The sequence below is a fragment of the Sceloporus occidentalis genome, unplaced genomic scaffold (assembly GCF_023333645.1).
Source record: "Sceloporus occidentalis isolate IW3139 unplaced genomic scaffold, rSceOcc1.0.p SCAF_249, whole genome shotgun sequence".
Lineage (NCBI taxonomy): Eukaryota > Metazoa > Chordata > Lepidosauria > Squamata > Phrynosomatidae > Sceloporus > Sceloporus occidentalis.
In genome coordinates, this window is record NW_028317229.1 from 996,568 (window position 1) to 1,021,226 (window position 24,659).

At 41.4% G+C, this 24,659-nt stretch overlaps 1 protein-coding gene across 1 annotated transcript in view; it reads left to right on the top strand.

Annotated features, from left to right (window-relative positions):
• The window catches only part of LOC149276062 (leucine-rich repeat-containing protein 7-like), a 56,908-nt gene that overhangs the window by 20,703 nt on the left and 11,546 nt on the right, over window positions 1-24,659 (top strand). Inside the window, exons 6-19 of the mRNA XM_089503942.1 lie at window positions 5,656-5,719; window positions 5,885-5,959; window positions 7,469-7,613; window positions 7,980-8,052; window positions 12,071-12,200; window positions 12,883-12,998; window positions 14,154-14,223; window positions 14,867-14,977; window positions 15,208-15,324; window positions 17,207-17,410; window positions 19,144-19,255; window positions 19,517-19,682; window positions 19,861-21,523; window positions 23,176-23,310. Of these exons, the coding sequence (XP_089360068.1) occupies window positions 5,656-5,719; window positions 5,885-5,959; window positions 7,469-7,613; window positions 7,980-8,052; window positions 12,071-12,200; window positions 12,883-12,998; window positions 14,154-14,223; window positions 14,867-14,977; window positions 15,208-15,324; window positions 17,207-17,410; window positions 19,144-19,255; window positions 19,517-19,682; window positions 19,861-21,523; window positions 23,176-23,310 (3,181 nt within the window). The remainder of the gene's footprint in view (window positions 1-5,655; window positions 5,720-5,884; window positions 5,960-7,468; window positions 7,614-7,979; window positions 8,053-12,070; window positions 12,201-12,882; window positions 12,999-14,153; window positions 14,224-14,866; window positions 14,978-15,207; window positions 15,325-17,206; window positions 17,411-19,143; window positions 19,256-19,516; window positions 19,683-19,860; window positions 21,524-23,175; window positions 23,311-24,659) is intronic.

Below are 24,659 nucleotides of genomic sequence, written 5' to 3' on the forward strand. Positions count from 1 at the left end.
TATACAAATATTGGCTTGTGCCTTTGTTCATATTTTTAATTTACAAAGAGGGTGGTAGATAAGTGGAACAGCCTCCCAGAAGTGGTAGAGGGTAATACAGTGAGGGTATTAAACATGCATGGGATAGACATACGACTCCTGAATCTAAAACGAGACCAACGACTGATTAAGGTTTGAGTCTTTACAGCAGGAGAAACGGGCGACTAGACGGGGGCCGGATGGGGCCGATCTGCTGGCAGGTTCTGGTTTTCTTTTTTTTTTTCTTAGCTCTACTTTGCAAATCAGTTTATCCCTGCGATTGGAGGATTTCTTGCACAGAATTAGAAGATGGCTTTAGGAACATTTTCAGAATCTCAACATGGAAAAAATGTGTTTTTTTATTTTTTTCCCCCTGACACTTTTTTTATATTTTGGTTGTTTTTTTTCTCAATTGTTTTTTCTGCTCATTCATATTAAGTACTCAGACCGATCGTTATCATAATATATAAAATGGGATCATTCTGTTGATTGATTGGGCCATTTGGTGATAATATTTATTCAAATTACATATTTTCCATATCATTATCGATGATTGTTCTTGTTAATTAAAATTTTTAAACGTTTTCAATAGCAGTTTTTGTCGTCGCTGATTTATTTTAGGTATTGAGGCTGATCGTTGTTCAGACTGATTGAAATCGCTCTGTAGCCCCATGTTATATGTTTATCAACGCAGACTTTTTACATTAATTGTGTTCCGAGACAGTAATGTGTTCGTCAGAACTATCTGAGCGATATCGTTCCAAAGCGTTACTTAAATAAAATGCCAAATGTTTTATAACACATGAGTGGTTTGCAGACTCATTCTTGGGATGTTGTGAATCTATTAGAGCAGATACTATAGTTAAGCATTAAAGAAATACATTCTGTTCTATATAAAACGCCTTCATTTATATAAAAGGGGAATTCCTACCATATATTCCTCGTATGAGATTAAAAATAAGTTTTCATAAATATTGCTCTGATTTAAAGTTTTTGCCCCATAATATCATGTATACAAGGTTATCTGATCCCCATTACTGTATATTATATTACTGTATACAGCGCTGGGGGTTATATTACTGTATCCAGCGCTGGGGGTTATATTACTGTATACAGCGCTGGGGGTTATATTACTGTATACAGCGCGGGGGTTATATTACTGTATACAGCGCTGGGGGTTATATTACTGTATACAGTGCTGGGGGGTTATATTACTGTATACAGCGCTGGGGGTTATATTACTGTATACAGTGCTGGGGTTATTACTGTATACAGCGCTGGGGGTTATTTACAGCACTGAGGGACATTACTGTATAAAGGTAGTTACATATAAAAAACATGATGTCACAGTAGCCTAATAGGAAGTTGCACATATAGGAAGTGATGCTATTATACAGCTGTTTGTGTATACAGGAAGTGATGTCAGCATGTAGCCCAGCATTACGAAGTGACCCCTGTCAGCAGCTCAAGCGAGTTTTCGCCATAAAAATTTTGTACTGAAAATGAAAAACCTTAAATTTTACCAGTACTTAAAAAAAAAAATAATTCAAAGATTAAAACAACAATTATTTTAAATATACAATTAAATATAAAATTCCACGGTGATGAACACAGTGGTTCAGAGATAGCTTTATAGTTTTTTTGTTATGATTTTCCAGCAATGACTTAAAACTCACATCTCACAAAAAAAAGTGTTTTGATTGATGGCTGCATCCGGCTCCCTAAGGAGAATTTCTGACCATTCCCGCCAAGACATCACTGACAGCGATTCGGTGTCTCGGGGGTAAAGTAACTGAAACGCGTTACTCTGCCCTAAAAACAAACGCAGGGGATACATCTAATCTCCGGCACGCCGAATATCCATTCGCAATTTCAGCGCGGGTCAGATTAGCTTTTTTATTATATTAAAAATCATAATAAAAAGAAATGTGCAAAAATAATAAGTGGAACCAAAATTATTTTGCAAGCAGCTGTAAGAATATTCATTGAAATTGCCGAATATTGTATAATGTATAATATATATATATACCGGTATATATTATCCTTATCACATTAATCTACATAATATAATTACCATACGTACGCATTGATGGAAAGTATGGTAATTATATTATAAATAGCATTATTTTTTTTTAATTATAATTAAATATCATTTTATATATAAATTTATTATAAATATACTATAAATTATACTTTTTAAGAAAATCTAATAAATAAAAAATGCAGTTAATTTTATCTCACACCATTAGAAAGTAACTTAAAGAGGAAAGTTTACTCCTTGAACATAACCCCCTGTATATAACCCCCCAGCACTGTATACAGTAATATAACCCCCCAGCGCTGTATACAGTAATATAACCCCCCAGCACTGTATACAGTAATATAACCCCCAGCGCTGTATACAGTAATATAACCCCCAGCACTGTATACAGTAATATAACCCCCAGCGCTGTATACAGTAATATAACCCCCCAGCACTGTATACAGTAATATAACCCCCAGCGCTGTATACAGTAATATACCCCCAGCACTGTATACAGTAATATACCCCCCCAGCGCTGTATACAGTAATATAACCCCCCAGCGCTGTATACAGTAATATAACCCCCCAGCACTGTATACAGTAATATAACCCCCAGCGCTGTATACAGTAATATAACCCCCCAGCGCTGTATACAGTAATATAACCCCCAACGCTGTATACAGTAATAACCCCCCAGCGCTGTATACAGTAATATAACCCCCAGCGCTGTATACAGTAATATAACCCCCATCGCTGTATACAGTAATATAACCCCCAGCGCTGTATACAGTAATATAACCCCCATCGCTGTATACAGTAATATAACCCCCAGCGCTGTAAACAGTAATATAACCCCCCCCCAGCGCTGTATAGAATAATGTTCAGGGCCGGCCCAAGGCAAAATGCCGCCTGGGGCGAATTTTAAAATGCCGCCCCCCCCCCCCCTTATCTACCCTTCCTCTCCCTCCGTCCCTGCTGCCCCCCTTGTACTTACCTTTCAGCAGACCTGCGGCGAGTCTCCCTGTTTGAGGAAATCTTCCGGCACTCAGCATTACAAGCCGGCACCGAGACCGAACAGGGAGACTCGCCGCAGAGGAGAGAGAGAGGGGCCCCTTTCTCTCTTTCGCTTAATAAAAAATAAAAAAGGGCTTGGGGCGGCGAAGTGCTGCCCCTTCAAAAGTGCGGCCTGGAGCGGTTGCCCCACTCGCCTCCATTGTTGGGCCGGCTCTGATAATGTTGGTCGGTGACAGAAACCTGGTTTTATCTCATTTTGCCCCAATAAACTCCCTTTATCTGCAGACCTGGAGCCACCGCTTCTGTCAGTCATGTGATATTTCGGGGGGTTTTCTCGGCTCAAACACCGCACTGAGCTGAGGCTTTATGGCGATGCTAATGAAGTCCATTCCTCCGTAGTATTAATCAGAGAGTCCAACTGGATGATTAAGACCGAGCCATTCTATTGTTCCCCACAGGCAGTATGATAAGGAGTCGGGGGGTTAGTAGATCGGGGATCAGATAACAGAGCGAGAATCATACAAACGGCTGATATGCGGCTGCCTGAAAACTTTATATTATGGGGCAAAAACTACAACTGGTTTAAAAAAAATTAGCCTCTTCCTTTTAAAATAACAAAACTAGTAAAAAAGAAGAAAAAAATATCCAAAGACGAGACCAAGGACTGATTAGGGTTTGAGTCTCTACAGCAGAAAAAACAGGTGACTAGACCAGATACGATAAAGAAATGATATGATGAGCCACTAAATGATTGTAATGATGGACGAACAGACGCCAAACGTATGAATATTTAGAGAAATAAGTACAAATATTTTTTGTGTTTCCATATTCTGGAATTTTCATTGTTCTCAAGAAGCAAATTTTGACCTTTGATACTCATCGAGCTCAGTTACCAGCGTGCGCAGCCAGGGCTTCTGCCGAGGAGACAGCTTTAGTGAAACATTCAGTCTCTTTTTTCTTTCTTTTTGATCGTGATGAATTTTGATCCCTTATCCTACATGAACTGTAAATAATTTGGGCTTCTTATGAATTATTAATTAACGATTAACCATTTGTTGACTTGTTCTGACACATATTATTTTTTAATGCTTTAATTATTTCAAACACAGGCTAATAAATGCTAATAAATCAAATAATGATTGGTAATTTTCATTATACGCTAATAAAAGTATTTTAATATATATTTACATTTGTGATGCTAAAGACTTAATATAAAAACTGATAGTCTTGTAATAAGACTAATAAACATTATTGGTAAATTGCGCAATATTTAACTTAGCTAATAAACCACTTAGCTCCTTTTTTACTTCATTTTAGATTTCTTGTAAAGCATCTTAAATTTTTAAAATGATTAAGTAGCCAAATAAAAAAAATGTTAAATTACAAAAAAAAAGGAAGCCGCGTTGGATTTAAACGAGTTATTCTGGCGTTTAACCGTTGTGTATAAAGCCCACAACCGCCTTTCAATCAATTTTATGTTGTTTATTTTTTTCCTGCTTTCTGAATCATAAATAAGTATTGATTTTTCGAATGATCGAGATTAATTCATGTTTTACGAGAGAAGGAACCCTGAGCTCTAGCAGATGTTTTTTTTTGTTTTTTTTTATAGCTCAGATAAAACGCTGGAATTTTCATGGTTTATGTGTTTGGAGAATACGGTGAAATTACCATATTTCTTTGAAATTTCTGATTTTATTGGTTTTGCTTTCCTTGAGAATTTGTGACGTTTTTGTTAAGTGTAATATGTACTTGAATTACTCCTAGTTTTGATGAGATGTTGGGATCTAATTAGGAATCAGAACAGTCAGTTGGGTATAGGAGACGGGGGGTCTGGAGTCGTTAAGGTTCCCTGGTTCAGGGTGTCAGAGAACACGGGGCAACAATTGCTTTCCACCCCCCCCCCCCCCGGGTCACTGGCCTATTAGCCCTCTGTGTTTTTATCCAATGGACGGCAAGAAATGTTTAGGTGGTTATGAGATTTAAGAAGACTTTAACCATAGGGGATCTTCTCAGGCTTGTTCTACCAAAAGATACGCAACATACGATGAGTTGCGCCAACATTCCATTGGGAACTCCACGGTCTGCTAGAATTTTGCTAGAAAAGTTCTCCCTTTTCTTAATCCGCCACAACATTTTCTTTTTTCCTTCCAACCCTTGCTAAGACCGTCACAGTATTAAATTTGGACTGAATTGCTAATAAATTTTCATCTTTTTAGCATGTTTTTTGAGAACGTTATAACGAACCTTGGGAAACGCCAACATTTGATTTATTGGTAAACTCAGAGGTGTTGGAATATTGTATGTAACCTGTAAAGAGGTCCAAGGCCCGGTTCATTTTTTTTTTAGAGTAAGGTGGTGTTACAGGGTAGCTGGCCCTGTCACAGGTGGTCCTTTCTTCTAAGCAATCTCCGGTACGCCAACCATTGCGCGGCCACTAAAGCCGAAGTCCCATTTGTTGGCCGTCTCGGTTCTAGAAGAAAGACATCCAACCTGTAGCTCTATGGCTGCCTTTGAACCATTAATCTCAGTAATATGGGGAATGTTACATTATGTGTTCCATGGAAAGGGTCGATGGTAACGTGTTTTCCTAATGTTCTCAGGTCAATGAACAAACTGACCCAGCTGGAAAGACTGGACCTTGGGAATAATGAATTTGCTGAGCTGGTAAGAAAGCAGATGACTGGGACCGCTGACCAGACTTAACATCGCAGACCATCCACGCTCGCAAATTGCCGTGCATTGTATGACACGGCCGGCTTAACCATTACACGCTAACATCATGCTAATGGACTTTATCCGTGCAATAACTGCATTTTTCTTCTCTTTTAGCCAGAAGGCTTGGAGCAAATACAGAATTTAAGGGAATTGTGGATAGATAATAATTCACTTCAAGTACTGCCTGGGGTAAGGATTTTACGTCGGATCCCCCCATTATATGCTTTTGTAAATTTTGTTTAAAATCTCTTTGCTCGGTGGAACAAAACAGTGCGCCGAACAAACGGTCTGCTCAGAGCAGCCGAGGAAATGTAATCTTCTGCTGCGTCTTGAATGGACGGGAGATTAACTATTTTGACCTAATTTCCACCATCTAAAACAAAAATGACATGCGGTAGAAAGAACCGTTTCTGTTTTATTAGAATAGGCTATTATTGTAGCTCTTTGTGTCAACAGCTTCATCTCCAAATCAAACAAACCCCCCCCACCCCCACCCCCGGTGCAGAAAAACAATTTATTTTGCTACTAGGGACAAATTCTCCGGAATGTAAAGAGGATTTGCTACAAGAGTTCCTATAAAGGGATACAATGTACGGCCACCATGATTAAATTCAGAACTTAAAATGTAGAGCAGCCGCATTTCTACATTTTAAATGTTGAATTTATTGAACCATTAAGTAATTCTAAGGTCATTCACCAGGTTTTGACGTATCTTGGTACCCCTTGGGCATTTTGCCCCCAAATCAGTTTAGTTTAACCTTGATAGACGCATATCATGGTCTGTCTTGGACTGGATGTAGACCGCAGAGGGCAAATGCGTAGTAAGCCACTGGCCGCGGCGTAACACAAAATATTAGGGCCCCCCATGAAAGCTGTGTTGAGTTGCTTCCTAACCATTGAGCGGGTGTCTGGTTGATGACCTCACTCACCAAGGCGGGCATCTCTAAAATAACGGGGTGAGTTATTTGGAGAAGTTTGCAGGAGAGTTGAACATTTCATGCTCTTGGATATCCCTGTGGATTGGATGCATTATCCAGGAGCAGCTCAGCCTTTCCTACAGATGAAGCTCCTCAGGGGTTGACCCTTCCTAATGAATAATGGATGAAGTTAGTGAAATGCAAATTGCCACAAAGCTCTACGTTGGGGAATTCATCTATTTAGCCTTGGGCTTTACCCGTGGCCTCATACACTGTATCTGTCATTATTAATGTATCCATCAAGTATCGTGACCTGCCTCCAACCCACACGTTTGCTCTGTAATGGTTAGAACATCATCTGGGTATAAATTGAATTGTTGGTGGAGAGAGAAGATTAATGAGATCCGTTCGCCCAGACATGGTCAGCCTTTTTGGTAGCGAGGCTACGTATTATATTACTCTAGGGCTACTTATGTTCGTTGTCCCGAATGAAACACTCTACACCAAGATATCGCCAGGTTGACTTTGACAAATACGGCCCTTGTTTCTGTCCTCCCCATTCCTATCTATGATATACTTTACGTTGGATTGAAAGCAAGAAGACAATTTGTCAACATCTTAAACCACAGCATTTTGTATTAAATTGCATTTGGAAACGTTGGCAACTTCTTTTGTGGAGGAAATTGCCGTTAGTAGCGCATGGTATTGATGTAATCGATAGTTTTTGGCACAAGGAGGAGGGACGATGTGTAGATTAATGATTTTCCGTCTATGTAACAAGGCTACCGGAAAGTTGAAACACCTCGTGTATCTGGACATGTCGAAAAACCGGATCGAGAGCGTGGACATGGAAGTCTCTGGGTGTGAATCTTTAGAAGATCTTTTACTGTCGTCCAATTTGTTACAGCAGCTGCCTGACTCTATAGGTAAGAGAATTTCTATCCAGCCATACTGTAAAGAGCCCAGCAAGTGGCCCCCAATCCCATCTCAAGACCCCCTAGCAGTGTTCATCTCCATAAACTCTCAAGTGGAATATAGAGCTTGATGGCAGATCGTCCCAATCTCCCATATATTCCATTTTATCGTGTTTTGTCATCCTTGGAGTTCTCGATTAAGACTATTTTTATGGATTATCACCTTTTTTTTTGAAAGAGGTTGATAAAACTATATATTTTTTTTTTAAACCCCATAGTCCTATTCTGCTACACAATAGAAAGTACTCAAAATATATTTTTTCTTTCTGGTTTTCTATTTCTCTCTCTTTTTTTAATATTTGTCTTTTTTCCCATTAGGTTTGTTGAAAAAACTTACAACTCTTAAAGTAGATGACAATCAACTTATAGCGTTACCAAATACTATTGGAAAGTGAGTATTCTGGTTTTTTTTATTCTTGTTATTCCAACACATGTATGTTATGCCTTCTCACTTTGTAGATTCACTAAAAGAGCCAATAAAGCTAAAATAGAAACAGATTTTATATTAAATAAAAAAAAAAACGCAATGAGAAAAGATCAGGGCGGTGTGTGAGGGTCTTAAAAACTTCTTTTGGTTGTAAGAAGCAGAGAGACCCAGAAAAAATAATAAAAAAATAATTTTAGATATATATATAAAGAATTGAGTTGCTTGTTGGCTTGTTTGTCCATTGACGTAAAAAAATAATTTAGATTAGGGTAACCGACTAGAAAATGAAATAATAATTAAGTTAATTATTTTTTAATTCTTATGTGTCATATTATTTAAGTAGAACATTCAATTGAACATTAAAATTTTAGTCTCTTTAACAACATGAAATAGATTTTAATCCCAGTTGCCATTTATTAACGTGCTTTACATATGGTAGTATTTATAATGATTGCTGTGTTAGTAAATATAAATTTTTGCGTTCTTGGTAACCATAGTAATTATCTATTGAAATGTGTGATAAACGTTTAAATTATTCATTTGATATAATAATATGGAGAGGCCAACCTAATGCGGGGGGGAAATGTAAAGCCTAATATTTAAAATTGCATTATTTTCCACATCAGGCATGCCTATTCACTGAATACACGAGCGCCTGCGAGTTGGCAAACAAATTAGAGTTTTCGGTAGCGAATTTCCATGAGCCGGGCTCGCTAAAGCCAACTCGCCTCAGCACTCACACACAATAAAAAAACTTGTGAGTGCATGCGCTTAAAAAACAAGCAAATTCCTAAAGCAGGAGGTGAGGGGGATTTGTGCTTCAAAAAATATTCTTTATATTATTTATCCCCCTCTGTCCCAATTAGCTGGGGATAGGGTAGAGATGGGCTATGGAAGGGCATATACCCCTAAGGGTTAATAATCACCCACCACCACAGACAGGTCATTGAACCCACCTTGGTTAAAAGGTTTTTTGTGTCTTTTTAAAATGTATTTATCTTAAGTTATTTTAATGTAGAGGAGGGGATTATTTTGTGAGTTATGGGCGAGAACATGCAAGTAAAAATCTGTAACCCCTGGCAACCAACTCACAGAGGGTGTGAGGGTGGTGTGGTATTTTGGGTTACTTTTACTGCTCAAACACCACACTGAGCTGATGCTTTATGGCGATGCTAATGAAGTCCCTTCCTCCATAGACTTTCATTTGTCAGAGAGTCTGGCCGGGTGATTAAGACTGAGCCATTCTATTGTTCCCCGCAGGCAGTATGATAAGGAGTCGGGGGGTTTAGTAGATCGGGGGTCAGATAACAGAGCGAGAATCATACAAACGTCTGCCTGAAAACATTATATTATGGGGCAAAAAATAAACAATTTACATACAATCTGTGGGTTTGTCCTACATGTATTATTTTATATTAAAAGATTTCAAAGGGTTCCTCGCTAATTGTATTGTATGTCATTTTTTTTGCCCCGATTTGTAAGAACTTCACACTGTTCTCTGCCATATTTCTTTATCCATCGCTGGCCTTCGTCTGTATTCTCTCGTTTGATCATAACCCAGTTCTACTTTCCCTGAAGTGGAAGCCGAAGCGACGGGAGAATATCTTTCCTATCGTTCAGAACAAAGCGAGAGTTTTAATTCTGAGGGCAAATTCCAGAGATAAAAGCCGACCGTAAGGTCAGGAGACAGAAAAACCAAACTGCAGTCCATCCGTTTTTAGTAGTTTGTGAGCGAGGCGGTGGGACGCGGTGGGACGCGGGGTCCCGCCGTGAACTCCTAACAGATACGTGACTATGTGCAGAATCAAACACACATTTCATCTCATTCAGTTGGTAGGATAATTAAAATACAAGTAACATTAAACTCGTTTCAAGCAGCGTAGGCCATTGTTATATAACTTGTAAGCAGGTAAAAAAAAAAAGTTTAGGGGGCACAGATACCCCCACATCTTCTTTTCAACAAAATGAAAGTGTCGCCATTCTGTTTATCCAAGAGGGTCCAACCTTAATCAGTCGTTGGTCTCGTCTTAGATTCAGGAGCCGTATGTCTATCCCATACATGTTTAATCCCCTCGCTGTATTACCCTCTACCACCTCTGCTGGGAGACAATCGGCAAAAAAGACACAGGCAAGTTGTTTGGGGGCACTGAGAAGCTGGGGGTAAAGATGGTACAGACAGGCTGTTTGGGGGTTACTATGGCACTTATACGCTGTTTAGGGCTTCTGCTGTAAAGACTCAAACATTGATCAGTCTTGTTTTAGATTCAGGAGCCGTATGTCTATCCCATGCATGTTTAAATCGCCACACTGCATTAGCCTCTACCACTTCTGCTGGGAGGCTGTTCCACTTATCTACCACCCTCTCAGTAAAGTAAAACTTCCATCTCAGCCTCTGACTCTCTAGTTTCAGATTCTGGTCTCTTTTTGTAACTTCTCCCTCCTTAAAATAAGCTTCCCTCCTTTCCTTTGTATAAATCCCTTTATATATTTAAATGTTTCTATTGATAAATGCGAGTAAATCTGGGTAATATTAAGCTAGAGAGAGAAGTCGTGGAAACAAAGAGGGCTGCAGAGCAAATTATAACTTTACCTTTATCTTCCCCTCCCTCAGAAACTTTTCTGAGCATTATGAAAAAAAATAAATAAAAAAAAAAATATGGAGAATCAGGTGTTTTGCACATATTTAATCATTTTTTACACCTAGAAATCACCCTTTCTATAGATTTTTTACAAGTGCTCCAGCAGAACTCGGAGACTGGAGTGTCGCGCATGCACGCTGCGGGGTGAAGCGGTGCGATTCTTTATAAAGCCCTTTCCTCTTTACATAGAGCCTGTTGTGTTGAAAAGGGGGAGTATAATAAGTAATAGCCCCGCGGGATATTCACCCATGCGGGATAAGATTTATTCGGCGTTATCTCTCTTGCCATAAAATACCCGTCAGGGGGAGAAGCAAAATGTATCCGGCTTTCGTGAGCAATCCCCGCGGATCTCAGCTTCATAAAAAGAGTATCAGCGGCTTTGATCGGATACCCAGGTGGAGGTATCCCAGCGTCTATCGGAGATAAAGTGGGAACGTATAGAGATATAATGCGTTTTTATGCAGCTGCGATGCACTTAATTCCTCCGTTCCGAGTGCGATTAGCGTTCTTTTTAACAAAGAATTCACACCAAAGAAGTCCCAAGATCTGCCGCTAACCTGAGTCTGAGCAATTAAAAAAAACAAAAACATTTCTTGTAGAAAGCCTGGTAGATTTTATGCTACACCGGCGCATTCTAATTCTAATAATGAGTTTGGCTTAATCTGTAAATTTGTATAAATCTCCCAAAACAAGGAGAGAAGCCCCAACGAAACAAACAAAAAACAAACAAAAAACTCTGAATATTGGTTATGCGTTTGTTCGTTCGTTAGTTATTTTGGCACCGCGTCTCCCCGTTTCCTCTCCTTAACGTAATTACGCGGAACTCGGCCAAGATTCTTTTCTGGGAAGCGTTCCAACAGCCAATCACCGCTCGTTAGGTTTTATTGGAGTCGTAAAATATAACAAGCTGTGATTGACAGATGCTGGCCACAGAATGTGGCGGGGGGGGGCTGTTAAAAAATATTGAATCCGGACTGGAAGATCGGGAGGCGAAATGCGTTGTCGGGAAACTGATGCGGCAATAACATTTTTATTTAAATTGTTCTTACTCCAAAAAACGTCCTATCTTTACTTGTGAACCGGTCGTGTATTTTGCACGAGGACTCGCAATGCCAGGGGTGTCCAACCTGCGGCCCTCCAGCTGCTGCAGGACTACATCTCCCATCCTCCTCAGCCAGCCCTGTAGCTGATAGAGCATTACGGGAGATGTAGTCCTGCAGCAGCTGGAGGGCCGCAGGTTGGACGCCCCTGCGCTATGCCCATGTTTAACCCTGTAACGTATTATTCACGCAGACGCTGCAGGGGGTGCGATTGGCTTAACGTGTCTTCTTCTAAACTTCCAGTTTGTCTTTATTAGAAGAGTTTGATTGCAGCTGTAACGAGCTGGAAAGTTTGCCCCCCACCATCGGCTTCCTGCACAGCCTCAGGACCCTCGCCGTGGACGAGAATTTCCTCACCGAGCTACCCAGGGAAGTAAGTAACGGTCTCTCCGCTCATGAGAAGAATAAGATGGCCGGAGTGCAACCAACTTAAAAGTTCTGCGCCCCAGTAGGGTGTCGGACGGCTGCGTTCGCGCATGATGATGCACGCTGCTCTTGTGGGTCTTCTCTTGGAGCTTTTGCTAATAGACTTTTATGAAGTTTGGAGTTATTTGAGTTCAAGTCAAAGCGAAATGACCTTTATAGGCGTCCTGAAACTTCTTGACAATCCCTCCATTGTTACTTTTATGTATATGGCGCCAGCAGATACTGTAGCGCTGTCCAATAGAGGACAGGGGAAATAGTTAAAAATTGAAATTTGATGTTAAGACCGGTTGGTAGAGAAGACGATGAGGGCTCCGCTCTGATGGAGTTCGTGTCGGGGAAACTCTCAGCCGTGGAATCGAGTTTAAAAGTAACCAATTGCACGATATCCAGACGTTCCGATCGTCTTCTGTTCGATTTGATACATTATGATATACGAGTCTCCGTCAGACCCGCCGAAGGCAAAGCGTTTGCGCTGTTGATTGACTCTCCTTTTCAGTAATAAAATTGCTAATTTTTTTTTGGTGGCAATCTTACCGATTTTGGCTGCCTTCCTCGCGGGGGGGGGGCGTGTAAGCGACATTAAACGCAGGTTTCGCACGATGACAAATTCTCCTCTCTCTTCCCGGCAGATCGGGAGTTGTAAAAACGTCACGGTTATGTCTCTGCGATCAAACAAACTGGAGTTCCTTCCAGAAGAGATCGGGCAGATGCAGAAACTCAGAGTCTTGAATCTGAGCGACAACAGGTATCAATAATTCCGTGTTATAGATTTTCCCAGCGGGTTTCACCTGTAAATAGAGCGTGAGCTCACGTTCCCGGCGTGTAAAATGTCAGGCGATTTGCTTCTTGTTTCTGTCTTTTAGAAACGCCTTCTTCTTTTATATACATTTCTGACTCCTTTGCAGCGTTCTGTAATATACTTGTCACAATTACACTTTTTTATCATTCCCACGTCTCCTGCTCTAGAACATTCTGCTCCGCTTCCAAAACACAGAGGCGCTCGGCAATACTTCATAAATACATCTTAAAAACGTACAGATGGCTATGTGAGGGCTCTGGTAGAATCCCTTTGAGAGTGCGGACAAAATCGATATATATATAAGTTATTATGCTTAACTGTTAGTGTTTTCTGAACCTGTCAAGTACACCAGAGAAAAACCTGGTTTTATCTCATTTTGCCCCAATAATTTCCCTTTATCTGCAGTCCTGGAGCCGCCGGTGCTGTCAGTCATGTGATATTTTGGGTGACTTTCCCGGCTCAAACCCCACACTGAGCTGATGCTTTATGGCAATGCTAATGAAGTCCGTTCCTCCATAGACTTTTATTAGTCAGAGAGTCCAGCTGGGTGATTACGACTGAGCCATTCTATTGTTCCCCGCAGGCAGTATGATAAGGAGTCGGGGTGTTTAGTAGATCGGGGATCAGATAACAGAGCGAGAATCATACAAACGGCTGATATGCAGCTGTCTGAAAACTTTATATTATGGGGCAAAAACTACAACTGGGGCACAAACTTTAACCCCCCCTAGAGCCTGTTAGAATAGGTACACGTATGGGCAGCGAGGCAAGCAGGGAGGACATGGAATGCATACAATGATCTTCATGCAGTGTAGATCCAACATACATTAAAATCATTTGCGATCCTTTAAATTAGATGTTAAAACAATATATTCAAAGTTTTTGCATTTTTCTATTTCTAGTTTTAATCCAGTTTCTCCGTACCTGGCAGCTCCTTTTTTTTAAATTAACTTAAAAAATTGATGGCAAAAATGTTCTTTTCTACTGAATATTCTTTTTTGAATTTATTTCTTTTTATATATTTTTTTGTGTCTGTTTCAAACCTTTTCGAACCGTTTCTCCAGGATACAGGGAACGTGACGTTTTAATATTCATTTTCAGGTTGAAGAATTTGCCGTTCAGTTTCACGAAGCTGAAGGAACTCGCTGCCCTCTGGCTCTCTGACAATCAGGTAACGACGTCTTCATCTGTAGCCGGATCCAAACCCGTCCTGCGTCCCGGGAAATCCCTAGCGCTGTCTGCGAATCCGTTTATTATCCCTCGTCACGTTCTTACGAAGTATGATGTCATTACTGACTTACAAAACCGGATACGTTTCTTAAACTGTTACCATTTTACTTTGTTTTGTAAACCTGTGAACCTTTCCTAAAAATAAACTTTTCATTGCCTATTATTATTATTACCTTTTATCTATATATATATATATATATAGCGCCAACGGTTTACGCAGCGCTTCAATTCTCTTCATGTTTAAATTCCCTTGCTGTATTACCCTCTACCACTTCTGCTGGGAGGCTGTTCCACGTATCTAGCACCTTCTCAGTAAAGCAAAATTTCCTTCCATTCCATCTAAGCCTCTGCCCTTATGGTTTCAAATTCGGAGGGCTTTTTTTTTTTTATTCGGAAATAAAATTTGCTGTTTTTTCTCGTTCTCTCCTTATATTCTTTGTGTCTCCTCTTTCCAGAGCGGGGGAGACAGAGGAATATTCCTTCATTTTCTTCGGTCATGTTAACAAATGTAACAAAATGTGTTAAAATTTGTAATAATTGGAATGTTGATCGGTTGTTACAATGTTTCACGCTTTCCTCTGCAGTCCAAAGCACTTATTCCTCTTCAGACTGAAGCCCACCCTGACACCAAGCAGAGGGTCCTGACGAACTACATGTTCCCCCAGCAGCCACGGGGAGATGAAGGTACTTCGGGGGTCCTTTCTTTTTCTGTTTTCCCTTTATATGGGGGCCACAATCCACATAAGTCAGGGGCCGCGTTCAGCCACACTTTCGGCACTTTTCTGTTCACTTTCCCTGATTTAAAGGTTTCTGTAGAGAAGATGATTCACAGAGCGCTTTTGACACCTTTATCTCTCATCCGTTATTGTCTCAATAAAGTGCTGAGGTCGGGGTTTTTTTTTTGTATTATAACTCAGATTTCCAGTCTGACAGCGACAGCTTTAATCCCACACTTTGGGAGGAGCAGAGACAGCAGCGCATGACGGTGGCATTTGAGTTTGAAGAAAAGAAGGAGGAAGAGGAGGCACCTGGGAAACTCAAGGTTAGTCTGTGGGTTATAAACCTTTCTTTGACTAGATTGGTTTTATTTAGATTAATATGTCGGGTCTAATCCCCCCTCTATAACAGATTCCCTCTACCGTACCCCATAGCAGAGATTGCTTTCTACCGACTGATTGTGTAACGGCGCTCTGTGCAAGCGCCGGTACACTATTACATAAGGAATGCCCGATTGTGCGATCAGGCATTCCCGGCCGGCAGTAGTCACCGCTAAAAACTCATCGGAAGGTTACTGGAGAGCAGGAGAGATACAGCAGGTCTGTCTTAACCCTGCTGGGATCTCCAGTTGCTCCCTCTGCTGTCTCATCGCATGCATTGCGATCAGCAATTCAAGGTAATGGAGACCTGCTGGCTGATCACAGTGTGATCAGTGCACCGGAGATCGGAGCGAAGGGAGAAACAACGTCTCTATCCATATTACGTTGGCAACAGTGCAAAAGAACCCTCCCCACCTCGTTCACTACCCAAACCTTCTTAAGCCAGAAGTATTGAAAATACTGCCCTATAGGGTACTGTGTGAGGGATGGTTTGTGTCATTGTTCATCAGTGGCACCTACCAAGCAAAATTGCAAAAGACATTTTAAAATTATTTTATTTTAGAACAGGTTTTTACATACTGGCACTCACAATTATTATTTTATTTTTTTGCCTGGTTTCCATGGTTTCAAGCAAAAGCCATATTTTTTTCCTGAAAAAAAAAATAGGAAGCATAATTTGTGTGGGTGCATCAAACACTGAAAACAAAAAGACACGGTATTAAAAGCCCTGGTCAGTAAGGGGTTAAACTTGTTCTTTTCACTCCTTTTATTTGCTTGGCCCTCCGTTCCCCGTCGGTAGTTGGCCTGGCATTGGTTAAATAATAGCCGCCGAGACGTCTTCTCAATTCCACGAGCGCGATGGCGCCGGCGACCTCGGGTCATTCCCTCAATCACAAACACTAAGGGATATTCACCGTGACCCCAACCATAAGATATCAAATCTCTTCATTTCTCCCGTTTTTATAGAAATTGATTGACTGTAAATGCCATGGAAACCGAGCAATACGGGGTATTTTTATCTTAACCTGCAGACTTTTCATATCCGTGTCCTTCTGTATTGGGTTTCTATTGATTTATGTCAAGAAGAAGCAAGATTAGCTTTTTTGGTTTGTTTGTTTTTTGTTTTGTTTTTTTTTTTACTTTTTTGTCACTAGAAATCCTTTAGAAAATTTGCACGAAATCTTTTTTTATTTGTGAGATTTTATGAACTTAATTACACTGAATCAAAAGTGATTTTTAAAACGATCAGAATTATATTTTTAGTCAACAATGATGTCGGTATTAATGTAAACGAGCCTTAGGATTTTACTATTTGTAATATTTCTGCATAAATAATAATATTTAGCAAATGACTTCCCTGAGTCATAAAAAAATGTTAATTGATAATCTTTTTATCCCATATTTCATGAGAAATGGCTTGCAGCATTTTCTATGTTCTAATAGATAAAAAATCCTCTGTTTGCATACAAACTCTTTTTTTTAATAAAAAAAATAGTTCATTATATCAAATATCAAATGATCAATACCAAACTCTTATCTAATTAAAGAGGTCGTTCCACTTAGATCATTATTTAAAAATGCGTCCCAATTCTTTAATATTGTAAAAAAAATGTTTTTTCTTATATTTTTCTGGGAAGACTTAATTGTCATGTGATATAAGCGCAGACACTGATAGGTCGATGTCATAGAAACTTACAAAAAAGCTTTTTAAGCATTTCTGTGTTTTAACGGAACGCCCATTGACGTCAGTAGACCCGCCCACCTGCATCTGTAAAAGGGCTTTTAAAATAAATTAAAAATGATCATTTTCATTTATTTTTTTTTAAGGTTGAAATCAACCTGAAGCGTTACCCCACGCCGTACCCGGAGGACTTAAAAAACATGGTGAAATCCGTGCAGAATATGGTGGGGAAGGGAAGCCACAGCAGCTCCCTGGACAGCTCGATCCCGACGTCGAGCGCCGAGCAAAACCTCAAGGAGAAATACGATCACAAGTGGCCGATGTCCGCCAAAGACATGAAGACCACCGAGGTTCGTACGTTTTTATCTTCGCGACGCCGTGCCAGGCCATGCAAGTACAGAGAGCGGGAAAAAAAGAAATGACGCTAAATACTTAGATAATATTAGATAATTAAAAATAGCAATTTGGGATGAATTCTAGAAAAATAATTTTTATAAATAAATTACTATAATTAATTTAAATTGCCAACAAAATAAAAATCCCACGTCTTCCTGAAGTGTTAGTTTATTGTCGCCGCCGGTTAAATTAGATCCTTTTAGATTGGCTAATTAATTTAATTGATATTTAATTAATTTGAAATATATTTTGCAAAATTAATTTTTTTATTATTATTTAAAGCAACATTTATTCCAGCGCTGTTGTTTGCCTTGTGCTTCTAAACATGAAGTCTGTGACAAATCTACGTTGAGTTTTGGAGCTGGGCTAATTTACTTAGGAGCCCAGAAGGCGTATATTCGTAGCGATCAATCTACGATGTTTCGACAGTAAAAATTAAGGAGTAGTGGTTACCTAGCCTCTGGGATTTGTCCAGTCCTGGCCAGTACTGTTAATGTATTACGTTCCTGGAATTTCATATTGATTATTTGGGGCAAATGAAGGAAGAATATACTTCATTCTGTACCCTTGGATGAAATTCACACAAAAAAAAAAATGGCACCAAAATTAAGTGAAATATAGTGATAATTGTAAACTTATATTTTATTCAAACCCTACATTTATTAAAATATTTTATTTTAAAAAAATATAAAAAGTCAATATACAGTGGAAGTATAATTCAATTAATTAGTATTATGTATAAAAAAGGTGATTCTGGATCTAGTCTATTATTTTATTGGTTGCTATGGCAATAGCAGAATTTGCACTAAAATTACTTTCATATACAGCCCATATAAATGCAATATTGGTTTAAAATAGTGATAAACGATAGAAAATGAATGACCCTCCAATTATCTTTAAGTGTTTCCGGTCTATCCCCAATCTGCCCCAAGCATTACCTTAACCCTATTTAGTGGATTTGCATCTACCATATTTTCTGAGAAGCAGATCCATGCATCCACCACCAGTGTGACGAAACATTTTCCCCTAATTCTCCTTTGATCAATCGCCAGCGATTAAGCCCAAATCTTCTTTCGTGGAAACAACAATCTATACGAGGGCTTCCAGATATTGTGTATCGGCCTCAAACGCAACCACAAGTCTTCGGACTCTTCATTCCAATCCAAGTTTTGGTTGATCTTTTCAAGGTTCCAAACCGCGAACATAAAGAATTTCCAAAAAAACAAGTGTCGGACCCATCGGGCAACATCCGGAGCTATTCTTTGGACGTTCCAAAAAGGAAGGAGAAGGAAGAGCATTCTGAGAGATCAGAGGTGCGCAGAACCTTCCTCTTTCTAGCCTTTTTTGGAATTATGAATTTTTGGCAAGAAAAGCTCTGATTATTAGCAGATTAGATGTCACTTCTTGGGGTTCCACGCTAGTGGCCACGGAGGACAGAGGCTCATGCACATGCAAAGCCAACACCATTAGCTGCCCAGCCCAATACGAATACCCTTTTACATTGTGCCACGTAAACCATTCTAGTTCCCATCCCATCCCCCTGTTCTTAGCAGGACAGCTTATTCAGGGGAGAAACTGATGAGTCTGCCCCCCCCCCCCAAGAAAGGTTGGCTTTTGTTAATACTCTTTCCCAAAATATTGTTTACTCCGCAAACCGCTGCCTATCTAACCGAAATACGTTCCGTAGGAAACGTTTGGCCATCGCCAGAATGACATGAGACTGGCCGAGCTTCGACCGTCGTTAATCGAGACCCCGCTCTACCCACCAAAACTTGTCCTACTGGGCAAAGACAAAAAAGGTGAGAAAGTGTAACAATGTATTTAAAAAGTAGCAAACGTGACAAAGTTTAGAATTGTACCCCATTATAGTCTGAAGAGGGCCTTTTCCTTCGCTGTCGAGGATACTCTGGCCAGGTCTATGTAACCCATTTTATTACTCAAGTTTATGGAATTTCTCTTAAAAAAAAAAATACCCGCGGGTAATGTCTCTCCGTTATAGGAAGTCATGGCTCAGCGCAAAGTCTTCGGTTTATGCTAAATAATTATCTTACTTACCCCAGAGTCTACAGATGAGTCAGAAGTTGATAAGCATCACCATAACAGTGTCTCCTCTGGAACGTATTCAGATTACTCACCATCTCAGGCCTCGTCGGGATCCTCCAACACCCGCGTTAAAGTGCAGATCACCGGGAAGGACGCTGTGAACAGCTCGCTGTGGGGGAACAGGTCTGTGAAACGTCACTCAAGCATGAATGACGCAAAAAGAACGTTGCGTTCATCAGTTAATTGCCCGATATGTCCATTTTTTAAAGATTCTCTTCTGTATATTGAATCTTTCGTATGAAAATGAAGGCAATTATTAACATATATATTTTTTTGTAATTTTTTTTTTTTTCTATCGTAGGCTAACCCAGTCTTTCCCTCAGCCTCTTGAAACAAAGCCATTGCTCAGCCAGCGGGAGACGGCGCCCGTCGGGAATCTCCAGCAGCGTAACGAGAGACAGGCGCTCAACGACTCCTTTACGGAGAACTGGAATGATAGCTCGCACTACGACAACACTGGGTTCGTGGCGGAGGAGAACGCGGTGGAGAACCCGAGCAGTAACCCAATGCTGAACTCGAAATCGAGGAGCACCTCCTCTCACGGTCGCCGACCGCTAATCAGGCAGGACCGCATCATCGGCATTCCGTTGGAACTGGAGCAGTCGACGCAGAGGAACTCTACGGAATCAGATGTGCCGCCGAGCAATCCTTGGCAAAACTGGACTAGAACCCCAAGCCCCTTCGAGGACAGGACTGCCTTTCCTTCAAAACTGGAGAGTAGCCCCGTCAACAGCCCCTTGCCGGAGAGAAAAGTCCGCAAGCAACCGTCTCTGGACAATCCGAGTACGTTTTCTTCAGGGGCCGGGTGGGACTTCCACGATTCCGGCTCTAACCGGAGCATGGGAAATGTGTTTACGCACGCCCATTGTCGTCCCGAGTCGGCCAAAAACAGTATTTCGTTGAGCAAAAGTACCGAGAGGCTGGCGCCGTTGATGAAAGATCTGAAGACGGGCAGGTTTAAAAAGTCCCAGAGCATAGACGAAATAGACATCGGCTCGATGAAGGTATATAACATACCGCTACAAAATTACGACCCAAGGAATATCTTGCAAGGAAGCCATGAGAGACCGGACCTGATAATGGGTCAGGAGCAGAGCATGTCTCGTAGCCACTCGGTGCCGATGCTGGACGATGAGCTTTTGGGGTACGGGACTAGTAGGGGTCAACAACAAAAGCCCCCAATGAAAAAGGTGTATCAGTTTGACCAAAGTTTTAATCCTCAAGGCGCCGTGGAAGTTAAACCGGATAAAAGAGTGCCTCCTCCTTTCTCGTACAACCCGGACTACTCGGCGCAGCAAACAAAAACGATGGCGAAAGATCTGATCAGCCCGAGGGCGTATCGAGGTTACCCGCCTATGGAGCAAATGTTTTCCTTCTCTCAGCCCTCGGTCAACGAAGATTCTCTTCCGCCCCAGTTCACGAATCAAGGATCCAGAGCCGGGTTCATGAAAAGGGCGGATTCCTTGGCGAGCGCCACGGAAATGGCCATGTACAGGCGGGTTAGCGAGCCCCTTGAAATCCCCCAGACCGACCGCTTTGGCCGGGCTCCGTTCCTGGGGGCGATGGAGCGGCAAAGTAGCCTGTCCGTGGCCGAGTCCCAATTCCTGAAAAGAAACGGGAGGTACGAAGACGACCACGGCTCTTACCCAGACGGGAAATCTCAGGCTGGTAGTTATCAAGGTAAAACGCTGACGCAGAGGAGGCCGCTGTCTGCGAGGAGTTACAGCACAGAGACCTACGGGACTTCCCAGACCAGACCCGTTTCGGCCCGGCCAACCATGGCGGCCCTGCTGGAAAAAATACCATCTGACTATAACTTGCTCAGCTATGGAGATAAAGGTTTGGAGAGCAGCGACATGAAATCCAGGGCGAATGCTTCGAAAGTAGAAGAACCTTGTAATAAAATGCCGCCGGACTGGAGGCAACAGCTGCTCCGGCATATAGAAGCCAGAAGGATGGACAGGGTACGTAGGCTGCTCTTCAATGGTTTCAAGGTGCGGTTAAAGGGCCGCAAATTAGATTACATTGACAAAGTTTAATAAACTGACCTACATCTTACCCAGAATCCCGAGCTAGAGTCTGCACATTGGTAACGTTTCTAAGTTTTAGAACGTGGCGAGGTCGTTGTAAGAATCGGTAAGGGTATCAGAATTTCAATGGTCAGACAGAATTCCTGTTCTAATCAGAAAGCTATTCCAAGTCCGGAATGTGGAGCAGCCAGCAGGGACGTGGCACCGGTTTCCATGGCGACTGCACCCTATTTAGCTTAAATGCATCACTGGGCAGGTATTAGAGTCCCTGGCGGATAGCGGCATCTCCTCCTCTGTGCCACGTGGCATTTAATTCCATACGTGGACGATGTATACTTCGTTTCCTGCCAATTAATATTAATATAGCCGAACCGGGAACTAAATGATGCGTTGTGGTTTTTAGGCCCAGAATGGATCTCTTTATGTCAGTTCAGTAAGTGTTTTTTCCGTGTTTCCGTATTATCTGTGTGTGAAGTCACAATGTGCTGCGACCCCGTCTGAGACGATGTAACGGAGAGCGACCCTGTCACCTAAAAGCTTTTACAATAACCGAGGCAGGAGAGGGGGTCAGAAAGAGACCCCTCGTGCCAAGGGATCTTATAGAAAGTTTATATTTGGTCACCCTAGTAAATAGCTAATTGTTGTGTTAAAATAAATTCAGCTTTTTGTAATAATAAACGAGGGGACGGCATTTTCCCGTGTTCGGAGGGGGGATTTCTAGTTTTATTTGTCTCCTAAAATGTCTCATTAGACCTCCTAAGTCTAAGAGTCAGTTATGTTTCAAAGGCAAGCAGGTATTTAACCTTTATTGGTTTAAATCCCTTAAGAGACCGCAGTCGGTGTCAATATCAAAAAAATCCCCAAATCAACATTTTTTAGTAAAATTACTTAGGTGGCTCAAAAACCCACCCCAGCCACATATATCTACTTTACTTATATTTCTTATTTGGTGCATTTTTTTTAAATCTATTTATACATTTTTAGTAAAAAAACACCAAACCCCTTGAGATAATGGCTCCTTAGAAACCATTTTTTGCATTTGGATGAACTCTCCAGGGCCGTCTCGGAGTCTCCGGGTGAAGCTCCTTCCCCTGGGTCTCTGGGTCAGTCTTTACTGTTCTCCAGAGAGGGGCGTGGCATTGACGCCCACTTCACCTCCTACTCTCCACCCATTAAAGGTTGTCTACAGCTAACCCCACCCCCCCACACACTGCCTTCCACGCTAACCCCAGAGAAGCCCAGAAAACGGAGAGCCCTACCTGTGTTAGTAAACATGATGGGGTGATTAGAGCGCCACACGCGATGCGCGTCGCTCCGGAGCAGGTGACTGCAGAGTATAATTTATCGTATTCTTGTAAATTAATTAACACAACATTTGGGTATTTTGGGTTTGGATGAATTGTAATGATTTTGGTGACAGCTTCACTTTAACCTGGGGGAGGGGGTGGAATGCATCCCTTTTGTGATGGTTTGCCCCCCCCCCCTCCAGCGCTCAGAGGGTTAAATCTTGTTTGTGCACTGTTTACTTGCTACACGCTAAGCATGTGTGTTCATATGTTGTCCACCCCGTTATCTCCTTGATTCAGAACTCTGCTTATAAGCACCACACGCTTAGCCTCGGCATGCTGCACTCAGGAAGCTTATCAGCAATGCATGAGGGTAAACGCATGGCATTAACACTGCGTCCCAGAGCTTACGATCAAGACGTACCCCTCCACAACGTGAGTATGGGGCAGAACCACGCGCACGCACTCACACCTCTCTACTGCCCACGCCGAGCTCTGCTTGTGTTATGTGTCCCCCCCTCAAGCGTCCTCCTTATGTTTATTTAAAATAAAAAAAGAATTTAATAGAATTTAAAGGAGAAATATAACCTTCGATTTGCCGCTAGGTTTATTCTAGAACGTTCATAAATGTCAGGTTTTAGCTTTTTGTGTATAAAACATAGCTGGGTCATCTTGTAACAAATTAACACAAATCAACCATTATTGGATTAAATAACGTAGTAACAAACGTTTTCCCCCAATTTCCCCCAAGGATGAGATTGTTTTTGATTCTTTTAAAATAAAACAAATTTCAAACATTTTTTTAATGATAGAATTTTGGGTTTCGGGGGATCTGTTTCTTTAAAACTGGGACACCCATTATGATTAGTGGAACTACAGCATTAATGGCACTTTGCCAGACCTCCTACACGGAAAGGTGTATTCCTATGGCTGGCTGGGTGTCGTGAGAGTCGTTTTCCAGTTAGCGATCTTCCTGACATAACAGGATCAGCCAGTTCATTAGCCTTCGATGCAGCAGCATCTGTACCTCGCGCAAGTCTTCTGTCGTTTGCCTTCTGTGTCTTCTGCTCTCCGTGAACCTTTCCCTTTGAGGCTTCCAATCTTGTCTGTGTGTCTGGTCTAAAAACTGCGTTGGCTTAGACTGTTAGCTCCTGTGCCTCTCCCCACCGCCTCCTCCCCAGGTGAAAGGGTTAATGCCCTGTCCCTTACAGTAAGATGCAGTGAGAGAACCCAAGACACTCCAGCCTTAAGCTGTCTTCCATTTGCCGTGACAGAAGCCCAGTAGTCAGGACTGTCTCTGGAAATTCAGGACCACTGGCAGCTATATATGCAATTATTGTCCATGATACCCCAATAGCAAAGCCCTTACAGTTATATATATATATATATATATATATATTTATTTTTTAGAGGTTACCGGTAGAAATATGATTTATTTTCCACCCCCGGGGTCACCGTTCTGAAACGAGTCACATGGTGAGATGTTCTAGACGTCCCGGCTGACTCTTTGCTGTCTCCGTGTGATGTTAGATTGAGTCTAGGGAGCCAATTAATGAATATGACGGAGTATCTGATGAGTCGGTGTTTGCGGGGTCAGAAAGCGCTATTATTAGTCTGTTCACTCTTAGTAATCACAGCCATGACGCTGACACATCTCCTGATGAATAAAATCGATGTATTTTTTATTGCGGGTCGGGTCATTGCCGTCTTTCGCGTCCCCGATGCGCCTCTGCAGCTATTAGCTCGATCCCTTAGTTCTGACTTTGGCTTTTAAAACTGTCCCA